Below are 17,148 nucleotides of genomic sequence, written 5' to 3'. Positions count from 1 at the left end.
TTTAGTCTATTACTTTTTATAACTCCTAATCCTAAATATTTATTGAAATTATTTTATTAATTTTATTACAAAACGAATAAAAATTTATAATTAAATCACTCATCATCTTTAATATAGTACTATTATAGATTATTTTAGGTACTAAAATAGTATATATAATTATATAATAGTTTAATAGAAATAAATTATAAAACCACAAAAATTTCAAAATTTTTTTTTAAACTTTATTTTTTATTTATAATATACTATTATTAACTAAGCCATTAATTTGCAGATAAAATTCTCGTTGATTTTACATTAATAAAGACAAAAATACGATCTAATATTTACAAACCAAGTGTATACAACACAAGCATTAATTGTTTATTAATATTATTATTATTATTATTATTTTTGCAAAAAAAAAAAAAAAAAAAAAAAAAGACACCGATAGTCGTTATAATAGGACACAAATTTATATATAAGAAGCATTAATAAGTTTAATTATTTATTTTTGAGATGTATAAATAACATCAGTCAGAGTAATATATTTCTTCATTAATCGCTTTTTCGATTTAGAAACTCTTAATAATTGATAAAAATCGTGAAACTCATAATTCTACATGAATTCTTTATTCCGCAATATATATATATATATATATATATATATATATATATATATATATATATATATAAATATACGTATACATTTTTTTTTGTTAATATTATGTCTTTATTTTAGTATAATTGAGGTCGCTTCTCATTCATTTGTTTTTTAAACTGTTTTTTGTGCCCAACTACAACGAATATATTTACTGAAGATAATATGATGATAATAATAATAATAATAATATTAATAACGATTAAACCACGTAAAAATAATAACAAACATACAAGATATTTAATCATTATTATCGAATTTTTTTTTTAAATTAATCAGATTTTTAGGAAATAATTTAGAACACTTAGATTTATTTCGCCAGTTTGAAATATTCGTACATAGTTTCTATTTACAGATTAATATTGCCTACAGCTAATTTTAGCGATGTAACGCAATATTATTATATATATATATATTTTTTTTTTTTTTAAATAATTGGTAGTATTCTTTAATGCATGGATGATGTGATGAAATGTGTATGATGTGATTATTATTATTATTATTATTATTATTTTTATTATCTTATTTGAAATACGCGATAGTTTACGTATTCATAGTTGTCATAATCAAAGTATTATTAATTTATTGTTTTCAACTAATAAAGTAAAAATAAAAATTATCTATTAATTAAAATTCATAATACTTACATACAAATGTATATATATATATATATATATATATATATATATATATATATATATATATATATATATATATATATATATATATATATATATATATATATATATATATATTAATAATAATAATTATCATAATTATTATCATTATTTCAAATTTATTTTTATTATGCCTTGAATACTTAATAGATTTCATGATACATTTTTTTAATTATTTCTAAACATATTTATTATTTGTTGATAATTGATAACTCTAGATCGTGACCCAATTAAGATTTTAAGTTGTAGGTCGTACTACGATTACTTAGTAACCAAATTAAATTATGTTGGATCGTTAAAATTTTAATTTTTTTGTTTGCACTTAAATATTTTTTAATGAATCAAAAAAATAAAAAATATCTCTTCATTATGAAAAGCATCGCGTATTTCATAAATTTACGTATTTCAAATTGAAACATGTATGTGTCTATATAACTATCGATGTTATTATATTAACTGTGTATGCACAAAATTTTCTTGACACCAGTTTTAATTAAGTATAATTATAATTACTAATGATTATGGTAATGGAGAAAATATAATTTGTAAATTGATTTAAAATATTTAAACGTCCATTTTTATTAATATTTATTTTTTTTTTTCAACCTTGCACAACTAAAGTTGTACTAACTTTCCCATTACCATTTACATAAATTAAGAAAAAAATGATAATTGATATATAAAACAAAGTCATATATATTTATTTATTTATTTATTTATTTATCTATTTATAATGAAATTGCAGTATTGAAGGATTCATTCATATATTTTTTTCTTCCTTGAAAAAAAAAAAAAAAATAATAAATAAATAAATAAAATAAAATAGAACCTTTGTTTACTTTATATCTACTCTATAGGACGGTCAGTCAAAACTTTTTCCAATCATTCACACTGCACCATTTAAAAAAAAATGAAAGATTGGTAAAAAGATTTTATTTAACATAAATAAATAATATTTATAATTATATTATTAAAAAAAACATGAAATAGATTTAAAATCAATAATAATTGCTCGTTAGTTAATTCTGTTATTTTACTTTTACTCTCTTCTCATATTGACCATTTGATATTTTATAAAAATAAAACTTATAATTCATATATTTTTGATAAATTGAATTTGAATCAAAAAATTTTATGTTGAACAATAATCAAATTAATAAATTTGAATATCAATTACAATAAATTATACTTAACAACTAAATAATAAACTGGAATGAAATTTAATAAAATTATATTTATTTTGTTTCTTAAAATGTTAATATACTGCATTATCAGTGATTCACTAATTAAATATTAGATTTATTATACCTCTAATGACATATTTATAATCTAAACTCATCAAAATACTCAATTTGTTTTTTTATTTTTTTGTTTTTCTAATTAAATAATCTTGTTTATAATGTTCATAATCTTAAATAAAATAATACCTCTGAGAGGTAATCTTTATACTTAATATATTTGTTTATATCATTATTATTATTATTATTATTATTATTATTATTATTATTATTATTATTATTATTATTATTATTGTTGTTGTTGTTGTTGTTGTTGTTGTTATTGTTAATATTAATAGTAGTAGTAGTAGTAGTAGTAGTAGCAGTAGTAGTAGTAGCAGTAGTAGTAGTAGTAGTAATAATAGTGTAGTGACTGGTACTGGTAGTAATAGAAGTTGTATGGTAGTATTGAATTGAAAATATAGTTTCGTTGTTGTAAAATTTTCTATTACCAACCATAATTTATAGAGTTATATTTTTCTCTAATTGCTCAAAAAATGATTTTATCATGTACAACATACATATATATTTCTAATTATAATTTCGAATTTTTTTTTTCTTAAATTAAGAATTTAACTGATAGTGCCATACAATTTATTATTATTAAATATGCGACTATAAACTTTATTTGAGGTTTGTTAACCGTGGCATCTATTTATTATACCTTCAATAGAGCTGAGTATAATATATTTATAAAATTATATCTAAAATCTTAAAACGTATTGCTTGAAATTTTTAAAGATTTGTAATATTCTTATACTTTAACAAACAAAAAAGAAAGTTACAAAATCTATCTCAATAATTTGAAATTATTTCAGATAAAATTTTCGGCGCAATATATTTATTGAATGAATTCCTTTTTTTTTTTTTTTTTTTTTTAATTTAAAATAAATCAGTAGAGAATTTTGAATTTTAAAAAATTAATTCCAATTATTATTATTATTATTATTATTATTATTATTATTGATTGATAATATAATTTTATTATTAAATAACTGTTTGACCTTTAATAGTTTAATTATCGTAAAATTTGATGACTAACAAATATACTTATCATGATATGTTTAAAGACCACAATGAGACTTATATTATTATATTTATGATAATAACAAAACTAAAATCATTATTGTGATAAAATTTAAATTTTATTTCAATTGGATCTTGCTGTGTGCTGAGCAGCAGTGATTACTGAAAATTAATGACAATTGAATATCTTCATATTAAAATTTTAACAATTAGAAAAAAAAAAAAAAGAATACAAGGAAAAATAGTGAATTTTTTTTTTGTTATAATAAATTTTTGATAAAATTCAATATACGAGAAAAGTATATACATGGTTTGGCTGTTAAGCACTAGTAAGATATATATATATATGTATATGTATATAGCATAGATTATATAGTAAATTATTGTTCAATATGTGCAAAATAAGCTAGAAATATATTATAGAATAAACAATAATAATAATAATAATAATAACAATAATAATAATAATCTATCTAAGTACTATACGAATGTGTACTGAAAATAAAAGAAAAAAAAATTTTCTCTACATTTAAAGTATTGGGATAATTGTTTTAAAATTTAATTTAAAAGCTAAATCGATGAATTCTTCAAAGACAAGGATTAAAATCTGGGATTATTGATGGTGGTGGAGAGTAGATAAGAACCGAACAAAAAAATATCTATAATTTAAATCAATAGTGTTCACTACAATAGGAGATTTTTCTTTTTCAACACTTTGACTAAACATTCCTCAAAGTGGCGTAAATATAATATTACATATCTTGAATACATAATAATAATAATAATAATAATAATAATAATAATAATAATAATAATAATAATAATAATAATAATAAAATATGAGAGTTTAACTGCTTGTTAATGTATACTACCTGTATATCACAACATAAATTTATTTTTATTTTATTTATTTATTATATCAATAATTCGCACAACACGCATTCACACAATTTTTTCAATGTAAATAGATTCATACATGTATTTAGCTTACGTAATCATAATAACACTGCGGTAGTAATTTGATAGTGATTGAAACTTTAAGCACTGTAGCATAATAATAATAATAATAATAATAATAACAATAATTATAATAATAATAATAATAATAATAATAATAATAATAATAATAATAATAATAATAATAATAATAATAATAATAAGCCAGAGAACGTATCTGCTGTTTAATTATAGTATTGAGGCGTAGCGGGGAAACTTTTTACAAATCTTTCTTTTATTAATAACATTTTCAAAAAAACATTTTCTCACTCATCTCTGGATTTTCGTGTCTATATATGACAATATTGAATTATAATCGCACGCAAGAATGATTCATACAAAAGAGAGGACAATGAACTTATTAATACAAAAAGGCATTTGAACACGCCTGCTGAAATTAACCACAGTTTATTTATCATGTTCTATATGTCAGTGTTAATATGTTTATTTTGTTATTGTTTTTCTTCCAATCTTTATTTAATTAAACAAGTTATTATTTCGTATTTAATGTGTTGACGAAGCTCAAGTATCCATTAACTTCCAACAGTTGATGAGCAATTACGTCATTTCAAAGGCTTGTTACAATTATACTTATTGTTATTATCCTTATTATTATTATTATTATTATTATTATTATTATTATTATTATTATTATTATTATTATTATTATTATTATTGTTGTTGTTATTATTATTATAAAATTTGGCTCTGACGCTAAACTTATTATTATTTATTTATTTTTATTTTTTTTTTTATGAAATATAATAATATTAAATCGTTGATACGATATTTTAACTTGGTGTATTGATGATGTTTGCTCCGATACTAAATCAATTACTGTTATTCCTAGTATGACAGAATTAAAAAAAAAGAGAAAATACAGAGTATAAATTTGTTATCGTTCATTACTTATATAAATAACTTATCCCCACCACGATTAAGATATTTAATCAACAGCATTAGATAACATAATTAATAATCTTAGCTACATCGCTCACAAGTTCAGTCACTAACGATTATGCATACATAATCATAAAATTTTAAAAACAATGGCTTAACTTGGATTATGTCCATTGGTTTATGTAATATTATACCACGACGAGTTTCCAAGGCAGCCAACATTTAGAGTATACAACAGGATGCCGAGCAGCAACTACTTCCACCGCCTTTGCTCTTTTGTCTCTGATCTGAAATAATAATTTACCATTGATAGTCATATCAAACAGTGTATAGAAAAAAAAGAAATAAATAAATCAGCTGTTATTGTTTGTATAAATACTATCAACTAACACTCACCCAATCTTAAATGTTATTTTGTTTTTATTTCTACTTAGAAATTTTATGCATGTATTTTTTTTTTTTTTTTTTTAAAGAATATGTATAAAGAAATCATTTAGATAGAAATTTTGGAAAGGACAGACCAATTAACTATAGGATAAATAATTATTATCATCATCATCATCATCATCATCATTATTATTATTATGAAGAACATACATGTAATCACCGCTAGGAAGAAGACCTGGTTAGATTTTTTTTATTTATAGTGATGGTTATAGGAACAAGTAGTGTTACAGTCAGAAAATAGTATTATTGTAAATAATAAAAACAATAATAATATTTGGTATGCATGGCTATTAAATCTAGTGTGTGGTGTTTAATTGTTGCTCGTTACCTTGAGAATTAGGCTCGGGAAGATTTTCTCGTGGAACTAGATGCATAACTGTGGTTTTTCCGAAAGGAAGACCCAATGCACCGAGCGTTACATTGCTATGTAAAAACCGGCCCTGGTAAATTAGTCGTAAGATCTCCGCCTTTGCCACGGCCTCTTCCGCCCAATCTGTAATCAATCATTACTCATTCAATATATTTATTTAAACTACATCTGTTAATGTCATTTTATTTTAAACATTCTAGCAATGGCGGTCTACTCGGGAAAATAATTTTTTTTTTACAGCGAATAGTTTATACCCAAAAATAAAATTAAATTATTTTTTCATTTAAAAATATCAAAAAATTGATGACAAGTATTGAGCATTGTAATTATTCATACAGTTAATTAAAAAATTAATCAATTAAAGCAATATGCCAATAGTAAGGACCCTGTCAATAATGAGGGTTTTTACTTTATTTAAAATTTCACAATAATTATTAAGTAATAGATTTTTTTAATTTTATTTAGTCTAATAATATTTAGTAGGGAGAAGATAAAATAAAAATGTAATAAAAACAAACCTTCCGGCCAATTTTCAAATACATGGTGGGCTATGTCTCCTGCAGAGTCACTTGGACTAAATAAAAATTCTTTTGTCTTACCACTGACAAGGATTAGACGTAAGTTTATCTGTAATAAAAAATTAATTCAATTAATAGTGAAGAGAGAGTGTTAAAAATTGTAAAAACTACAGTGTAAAAGATATATATCTGATAAATTAATCAAGAATATGATTCTTCACTATCTGTAATATGGCTATTGATAATATTCCTGTAGAGAATTTCTTCAAATTCCTTTATAATACTAATACTGATCATTAACTAATATAATCATTGACTTGAGTACACGTATCTTAGTTTTATTTATTTATTTATTTTTTGAATTTATCATTAGCAATTATAAAGCATAATTTACCTCATTATAACGCCAGTTTTTTTTTTTTACACATGATTATTGTTTTTATAATTATTATTTTTTATTGTTCTAAATTAAAAATAAGTTTACATATTTGACTTTGGGTGGATGCATGAGATGATATAATAATATTAACAATTTCAATAATAATAATAATAACAACTACTATACATGAAGCTATAAAAAGTAAGTTATGTGGACGGTAGTAGATTTAATAATTCTAGGTTATATCACATAAAGCGCACAAGCAGTACAAGTGATTTTGTGTCAGGGTTCTCACCAGTTAGTGCACAACTGATGACTCTAAGCATTATTCAGCTCGATTAAAATCATTGTTAGCACTTGTTATTGCTTCTGCAGTAGCAATGAGTAGTATGTATTTTGTACGCATTTAATCGATAATCGATGGCAATATATGTACATACATACCAATGATTATCCCAATGATGATATGAATTGAATACAAACTTTAATAGAAGACAACATAAACAGTACACAAGGGCTAGTATGAATACGATGAATATACATATCATCTGTTGCCAAAAAAATCCAGTAATACAAATTTGCAACTCTGAATTTTCGGGTAATCCTGGGTTATTCCAAAAACTTTTTATTTTTTATTTAAATTTTTAATATTTTTCATTGAAATATTAATATCACTAGACTGTATTTTACTCTACTAGTGAGTAATTTTTTAACAGCTGGTAAAGTGATATAATTATATGACTTTATACTCTGTTGGGATCCCATATTTAATCGGTTATTGTGGATATTTTATCTTAATCTACCAATTTTTATTCTATGTATATTAATTTTTACCCCCTAATATACCAATTCTTTAAACCTATTTTAATTTTATGATGAAAAATTACTTGTAACTCGAATAAAATTTCGAATCTATTCAAATAATTTTTTACTCTAAACTGCAGAGTAATAATTCAGTAGTCTTCGTTAATCTTCGGTTAATATCGGCTTCTATTAAATGTCTTTTATTTTGCTCGCGGCATGTTATGCACACAAACATATGCTTAGAAAAAGGACGATATCTTTATCTCTCTATAACTTAACCCTTCAACACTCACGTTAGAGCAACGTAAAACATTACCTGCGTGATGAGAAAAAGTTTCACACTTCAGCAGATCGTAAATATTAAGTTAAACAAAACAATAATATAATGCATTTTCCCAGTAATGACGAAATTATAATTTATATTAATATTTCACTTGTTTTTATTTTTAAATTTATATTATATAATTGTATATATTATGTACTTGTTTTTTATTTTTTCATTTTGTATGTAATGACAGATGTAACGGCTGAAAAAAATGGCGGTTATTGCCGAAAAGATTCGAAACTCTCTGAACTGAGCCGAGCCGTATTAATTTTTACGCCTTACTTTACTCGCGTGATGAGAAAAAGTCTCATGGCTTTTTAAAATAAATCTTTTAAAAATATTTATTATGTTCGAAATAATTTTTAAATTTCAAAATCATAAAATGCATAAAATTTTATGAAGATAAAAAAAATTTGACAAGGTCATTCCATTTGAAATTACTTAAAAAAAAATATTTCAAGTCAAGTGTGAGAAAAAAAATTCATAGCACAGGTGCTAAAAGATTAATATTTATTTTAAAATTTAAAAAAAAGTTTGTATCTTTTCATTTTTAACACAATACGTGTAACTTACTTTTTTTTTTTTTTTTTTTTTTTTTTTTTTTTTAATATTGATTTTAAGTCATATTCTAATGCGATTAGATGGTTTTAGATTTTTTATAGAAATTTTAATGTATTAATTGTAATTTTTATTTCAAATCAATATAAATTTTATAAAGTGAATTATCAACTTTTTATTATAAACCCACGAGTAAAAATGGAATTAGAGATGAGTGTTTATTTAGATAGCCGCTTGGGGTAATTTTTACTCGTAATTGTGAGTAAAAAGTCATCTGATTGATTTTTACTCACTGGAAGAGTAAAATTTCGTAAGTCAAAAGTAAAAAGTCGTAATAGTCTAAGATTATTTGATTTAGTGTAATTTTTAAAATAAAAGACATGGCAATATTCATACAAAAATTATTTCCGTGCAGTAGTGGCTGGCTTTAAAATTGATGACAATAATATAGTAATTACTGATAATTAAGTTAATTTAATATTTACATTATAAAAAATAAAGTGATTGTAAATTAGTATTTGTTAGAAAAATAAAAATATTTTTTACAATAATTACTGTCATTGAATAAATTTATATGATTGATTAAACTTGTTATCGTGATATATAGTCATCTTCATAGATAACAATTGTTGGATGATAATTTTTGAAAAATAAAAGAAAACGATACGATTAAATTAAATTAGATTGATCCTGAGAGAATACTACTATTGCTATTGCAGTTATATTTTTTTTTATATTAAGTGCGTCATAGAGCGTGGGGTCAAGGAGAAAACGTAAAAGAAAAAGAAAAAAAAAAGTAAATAAAGGGAAGACCACTTAAGTACATACAAGAATATAGAGATGAAGAAAAAAGAAACTGCAAGCGCACGCTCACCTTGACTCGACATTAGAGACATATTATATATACATAATATAATGTAAGAGTTGCTGGTACTGTAGGATCGAGCGAAACCAGGTCATTGGGACATTTCCAATGTGCTTATGCGCGCACGGACTTATACTCATGGGCGCATCCCTGCTGCTACCACTGCTACTGCTACTGCTGCATGCACCACTACTACTACCACTATCAGTGCGACTACCACTACTCATTTATATATTTATTTTATTTATATACTTTCCAGACACTCCCCTAGAGACAAAACTCATATATATATTTATAAATAATTCTCAATGATTTAAAAAAAAAAAAAAAAAAATACGGAAGTTTATAACGACATTTTAGAGCGTGTACATAATCATTGTCATTGAGACTATCTAACCAGCTAGTAGTTAATTATAACTAAAGATACTATTTATGATAAATATATATTTTATTGATTTCTTAAATTAATAGATAGATAGATTTATCTAATCACAATCAATATTTTACTGTAAATTAATGTATATTAACAAAGCTCATATCCAAAATATTAATAATCTTTTCATGAAAAAAAAAATTAGTAATGTACATTTAAAGCTAAGAGTAAATAAAAAAAAAAAAAAAAACAGTCGTTGAAATATTCACTGAAAAAAATATTTATTTGAGCCAAAGATATCGTATATTTGGATATGGCCTAATACATATTTAATTGTGAGAAAAATATAATATATTTGAGTAGTTTAATTGCGTGAAATAAGTAATTTATTTGTGGTAAAGAAATGATCCAATTGCTACAAATAAATAAGGGCTTCAAATATATGTATAGTATCGCCAAATTTTAGGTTATTTGTCACAAATTTAATATATTTACCACAAATATATCAATTACTTACCACAAATTCCATTAAATTATAAAATTATTTGAATCAACTGTCATATTTTGTTGTACCAAATATATTTATTTATCATTAAGAAATATTTAAAAAAAAAATCACAAATAAATTGATTTATTTGGGTCAAATATTTCTTTTTTTCTGTGTTCCACGATCGTTTATGTATCTAAAGATCTGAACGTTTTTCGCACAACGAAAATTTAAAAAATTTATGTAACTGGACTGTTTGAGAGCTAGTTCCTGAGGTTGGGGTCAGTCTAAGATCTTTGGCTGACATACCAGCATCTATATGCAAAACATTTCGGAAATCTAGTCATCCAGTAGATTTTTTACTGTCCAATTTTTTTTTTTTTTTTTTCGTTGCGCGAAAAATGTTCCGATCTTCAGGTATACATGATCGTTTCATTTTCTGGCAGATCTTTAGGACCCTTGGAGACCTCGATTCACGTACGAGTATAAAATAAAATCTATTAATTTTTACATAAAAATTGTTTTGTTCTTAATCTTCCAACAAATGAGTAAAGTTTTTATCTTTTCACCTATATATTTATATCGAGATATACTTATAACAATACATTCCATGTGCATTGTACGATAAATTAAATCCACGTGTTTTCGATAAAGTCATTATTTACATGATACACGATACACGTGCATGATAAGACTATAGGAGGCGATCATGTTTTAGTTAAAATAAAAGTAAATATAATTATTCAAGTCTATCACTACGACACCATTATTTATAAATAAATTATCAATTAAAAATTCGATTTATTTTTCACGATTATCAATAATTATTTCAATTAATATATTATATCGACTTGATGTATATATTAAATTTTATAATATAGTTGTTGATAGTTGATTAATTTAAAAAAATCTTAGATGTATAAAAATGAATTCAATGTATTGTTTTGGCTTAGTTTTATTTATTGTTGATGATAAAATCCCATAGAATAGAAGCCATGAATATGCAGTATAATAATACATATAGCGCCGCATAATAGAGTACTAGATATATAAGCGCTAGTGTTACGTACTTGTAGGCTGTTAACAAGGTGTATTTAATTATTTAATTGAATTGACCGATATATTATCATGTATCTATTAAAATTTAATAAAATTTACCACCTATATAATGAAAAATTATAATGTTTTTTCTCTATGTAAGTAATGTCTAAATAAATTTACTCATATTGACAATAAATAAACTATAACATATATATTAATAATATATATATATATATATATATATATATATATATATATATATATATATATATATATATATATATATATATATATATATATATATATATATATATATATATATATATATATATATATATATATATATATATATATATATATATATATATATATATATATATATATATATATATATATATATATATATATATATATATATATATATATATATATATATATAAATTAATCATGCAACTAGTTAAGTATAAACAATTTGTTAAATTAAGAGAAACAAAAGATGTTAAAAAAAAAATTTTTATTAGTCTTTGTATATTGTCCACATAACAGTATACGTAAAATCGTGCGTCACACTTAATATAACTACTATACATTGTGATTGTATATTATATCATTGAACGGCCTTAATACTATTTGTGACCTATTGATATGACCCAGCACCCGCTTACCCGCTACTTGGCTGACTTGTTCATCATCCCCTCTACTTTTTATCGATAATATGATATCGCCACGTATGGCATTTGAATTTTATACACATGATACAAGAAAAGGATAGAAAATTAATACGTAACATTAAAAATTTTCTTAATTTATTACAATCATTTAAAAAAATTTAGTTTTATGTACCTGAAGATCGGAACGTTTTTCACGCAATAAAAATGAAAAAAATTTATGTAATTGGACTGTTTGAGAAATAGTTCCTGAGGTTGGGGGTAGCCTGAGATTTTTCGCTGACATATAATACCAGCATATATACACGGAGAAAGAAATATAGTAAAAATTACAATATTGTAGTATAATTTACTGGTTGACAATTATTACATAAGAAGATAATAAAAATTATTATGCGTAATGTATTTTTATCTAACACGATTATATTTGTTTACTATCTATATAGTAAGTTCCGATTTTCAGGTACATTTAGATTTCCTAAATGTTTTGCATAGGTGCTAGTATGTAAACCGAAAATTGAAGCAACCCGCAATTATCCTTTAGGTCACATTGAAGCAGCCAAATTATATGATTTTTTTAAATTTTCGTTGGGTGAAAAATTTTTCAATTTTCAGGTACATAGTATATTAACGTTTGACGCCCCCGCATACCCCCTTCGAAACCGATTTTATCATAGTCATTTAGTGGAGGATACCGACATGACATAATAAATATTTACGCCGAATTTCATGTCCGTAGGCCTTATAGTTCCAGAGATACAGTAGTGTGAAGGTAAATATTCTTTTTCATATAATATATTATATATATATTAATATATAGATATTAAGAATATATTATATATATATATATATATATATATATATATATATATATATGGGTTATATAAAAATATTGAATTAAACCTTTCGCGGAACTTCGGAGTGTCATAGAAGGTATCATATGTTCTTTTCTATGACAAAATGTACCTCTATGTCAAATTTCATCAAAATCCCTTCAGTCGTTAAGGCGTGATTGACGGACAAACATAGAAACTTTCACATTCATAAAATTATAAGGATAATATATAACTTTCGTTATTTATTTTATCACTGTCTACTATCTGCTGTCTCATTTTATTTCTTGTTATGTTGTTTCTATTTTGTCGGTTATCGCTATACTGCTATACTATTGTTGCTGATATGTCTTTAGGCCATTTATTACAAGATTCACCCCTCGAGCGTTTATCAACAACTAACATAAAATATCTGCTTTTAGCTTTTATCATATTATATCTCAATTGCTGCTTAATTTTTCTTTATACAATATCGTAATTTTTCATATAATCTACATTGAGATGCAGAGCTTAATATACATAACACCCTTTTTTATTAGCCATCAATATGCTATTGAAATAATAAATAATAAAATGAATTGACAAGTTGAAAGAACTTTAAATTTATATTTATAAGTAAAACATAAATAAAAATTAAACCATTATTCATTGATACTAAACGAATCTTGAAATAAGAAAAAAAGTGAATGGATTCAAACGGAATAAAAGAAACATTCAATTTCATTAGTGTATATTTAAACAAAATTTTAGTTGTTATGAATTAGTAATTGATGAGTGTAAATGTGGTAATGAAGAAGAAAACAGAAAACGTAAGAGATTTTGAGGCAATAAGACTAGAAACGTATTGGTACTTATGAATAAATATAATAAGTAATATATAAATATGTATAAAAACACATAGTTTCTTCTGTATGTTATTATATGTAAAGTTGGATGAATATGAATACAAGTATGTAATATAGAATCACCAACCAACCAACGAACTGACTATACTATATATATATATATATAGTGTCTGGATATATAAGACTGGTGAGGACCGATCGATTGAAACATTCATCCTCAATGTTATATATATATATATATATATATATATATATATATATATATATATATATATGTTTGAATGGATGTTGATGTAGATTTGGGCACTGGTACTGGAACTGGTGGCTCACCCAGCCAGAGTGGCCAAAGTAGAGCTAAACGCGTACTCCCGCACAACCTCTACTGATGTCTGAACAATCTCTACTCACTGAACTTTCCTAGCTTAATCGGAGTACTCTGGTATTATCGGACACTAGTAGAAACAGAACCTAAATTCTCTATTCTATACTACTACTACTTCTGCTGCTGCTACTATTATTACAAATTATAATTATTTACAAAATTATGACGTATGCACAAATACATATCTATTCCTTTATATTACATTTTTGTGCTTATATTATAGACCATATGTCGATTCTGCAGATCAGAGGTGTATTAAACATTTATTTATTTTTTTTTTTTTTTCGTAAGCCCGTTAATTTCACTATTCATAGAAGTGTATGATAAGTTTAATGCAATAAACAGTAACAATGGAAAAATGAAATAATACTTATTCACTTTCACCGGTGGAGTTTTTATTTGTACTCTTCATTTGTCTTTCGATCTTTATTGTTTATTTATTTATTTTTTTTTTCACAAAATTGTGTTTTAAACATAGTGCATGGTAGTCATCATAAAGAAGATCGATAGTATAGAATCGCAGATAAGTACGTGGCCCAGTCATATATATATATATATATATATATTGATTATGAATATCGACCTTTTACACTATAAGTATGTAACAATAGCTTGACAATTGCAAGATATATTTATTAGTATTTTTTTTATACAATGTTAATTTCTGATTGATGTGCGATGAAGATGATACAATAATTTTTTATAAATAAAACCAAGTACATATAATGAAAATGAAAATATGTAGATACTTTTTATAGCTAATAATATAAAATTTAAAACCGATAACAATTACTACAATTATTGTAAATTACTATTTAGTTGATATGAGATTTTGAAAAATTTTACTATTTGGTAAAGTTAAAAATACAAAAAGACGGATTTAAACTATGAAGTTACCGTAATTGAATGTGATACTTGACTAAATACGAAAAAGAAAAATTTTATAAGCCTAACTATGAGAAAGTAGGTCAGTAAATTCGTAAACCAGCAAAATACACACAAATTACTACAAATAATTATAGATTAATATAAATAAATTTCAACATACAATATAAAATTGACAACAATCGGTAGAGAAGAAATAAATTTAATAAGTAGAAGACAAAAAGAAAAAGGGTGGGTTTTTTTTGTATAGTTTTGTCAGTAGCGTAATATATATATATTGGTGAATAGAAGGACGATTGCCGCCGTCGTCGTCGTCGTCGTCGTCGTCGTCGTCGTAGTAGTCATCGCCGGCATCGTTGTTGTCGTCGCCGTCGTCATCCTATGGTGATAATTCTCTATTTGATGTTCTATACTATTAGGGTGGGTGCGGTAGACATATTTAAACCGATATATTATGATACGATACGAGTAGATAATTAAACTACTGCATAATTTTTTATTTTAAAACAGTATTTCAATAATTGGTAATAGTAATTATTATCATTATTACTATTATAAAATAATAATAATAATAATAATAATAACATACCTTATCAGATGGAATATTTCTCGAATTCATGGTAAATTCCCGTGAAAATGGCGTTGTAATAATAATCCAGAGGTTATGATTGATTATCAACAAATGAAAACAATCTTTTGTTTCAATTACACAGTAGCAATGTAATCAGCAAATGTCAGTGACAATTCTGCTATCACTATTCAGCAACTGCAGTTACAACTACTGTTGTATTAATATATATATTTTGTATAATTCACAATTAGCACTGATAAATACTACTTATAATTTTTTCATTTGCACTATTTTTTTTTTTTTTTTTTTTTTTTTTATACAAAAATTTACCACACACACACACACACACACTTATACACACGACTTGTTTTCTTTATTATTATTATTATTATTATTATTTCAAAACCATATGATTCTTTTATATGTAATTATAATATATATACATGTATATGTATACATATACATATTATTATTTAATTATATTATATATTTATAGACAAAACATCACTATACTATTACAAATATCTATAAATTAGTATGATAATAATAATAATTGTCGCGGCAAGCCCGCCCCTGACAGGCCCGACAATGTTACTTATACATGTCGGGCGTTGAATATTTAAGCAACATTTTAGCTAACACACAGACAAAGAACAAAACACTTTTATATAAATATATATAGATGTATATATCAATATATCACTAAATTAATAACGATTAATTAGGATAGCACACACAGCAGCACTACTATATAAACTGTTAAATAAAACTGTCTAGCTGTTTCTAAGCGTACCACTATCCTGGTCGTGGTTGTCGTTGTCGTTATCGTGGTGGTGGTGGTGGTCGTTGTTCCAGTGTCAGAACCAAACACATAAAATGGCGTTTCCCGAGTACTCCCGACGAAACTCAACCAATCGTTTACAACACTCGTTAATTATAATAATAATAATAACAACAACAACAACAACAACAACAACAACAACAACAACAGGAATAATAATAATAATAATTATTATTATTATTTTTTATTATATAATTTGTTTTCTAACACTAGGCAATGGAATAATAATCTGGGCAGACTGGAAATGAAAAACAGTCTCGGCCATAGACTGAAAGTTAGCCAGGGCCTGCCTGTGCCAGAGCCAGCTGAGATGATGAGCTCAACAACTAAGCTCTCTACTCCTCTTGCTAGCACTTTCATGGACGTACACACACATAAATATATATATATATATATATAGATACGACACACTCACTAATAGCAAACTCAACTACTAAGTT

General features: G+C 24.2%; 1 protein-coding gene across 1 annotated transcript; it reads right to left on the bottom strand.

Annotated features, from left to right (window-relative positions):
• Nucleotides 1-4,498: 4,498 nt before the first annotated feature.
• On the bottom strand, nucleotides 4,499-16,159 carry LOC103578733 (ubiquitin-like protein 3). Its single transcript, XM_008559899.3, has 4 exons — nucleotides 15,886-16,159; nucleotides 6,852-6,960; nucleotides 6,292-6,456; nucleotides 4,499-5,803 (listed from the first exon to the last, which is right to left on the bottom strand). Exons 1-4 carry the CDS (start codon nucleotides 15,913-15,915, stop codon nucleotides 5,739-5,741), a joined length of 369 nt encoding a protein of 122 aa, XP_008558121.1. The 5' UTR covers nucleotides 15,916-16,159; the 3' UTR covers nucleotides 4,499-5,738.
• Between the last annotated feature and the right edge of the window lie 989 nt (nucleotides 16,160-17,148).

Source organism: Microplitis demolitor, chromosome 10 (genome assembly GCF_026212275.2).
Source record: "Microplitis demolitor isolate Queensland-Clemson2020A chromosome 10, iyMicDemo2.1a, whole genome shotgun sequence".
In the NCBI taxonomy this organism is placed as follows: Eukaryota; Metazoa; Arthropoda; class Insecta; order Hymenoptera; family Braconidae; genus Microplitis; species Microplitis demolitor.
Note: the sequence above shows the minus strand (reverse complement) of the source record. Positions and strands in the feature narration are given on the sequence as shown.

Excerpts from the sequence above, each read along its gene's own strand:
- LOC103578733 (XM_008559899.3), bottom strand. The coding sequence starts at position 15,915 with ATGAATTCGAGAAATATTCCATCTGATAAG. Across the intron at positions 6,457-6,851 it reads ATTTGAAAATTGGCCGGAAG|ATTGGGCGGAAGAGGCCGTG; the intron begins GTTTGTTTTTAT and ends GATTGATTACAG. Across the intron at positions 5,804-6,291 it reads TCCCGAGCCTAATTCTCAAG|ATCAGAGACAAAAGAGCAAA; the intron begins GTAACGAGCAAC and ends TTATTATTTCAG.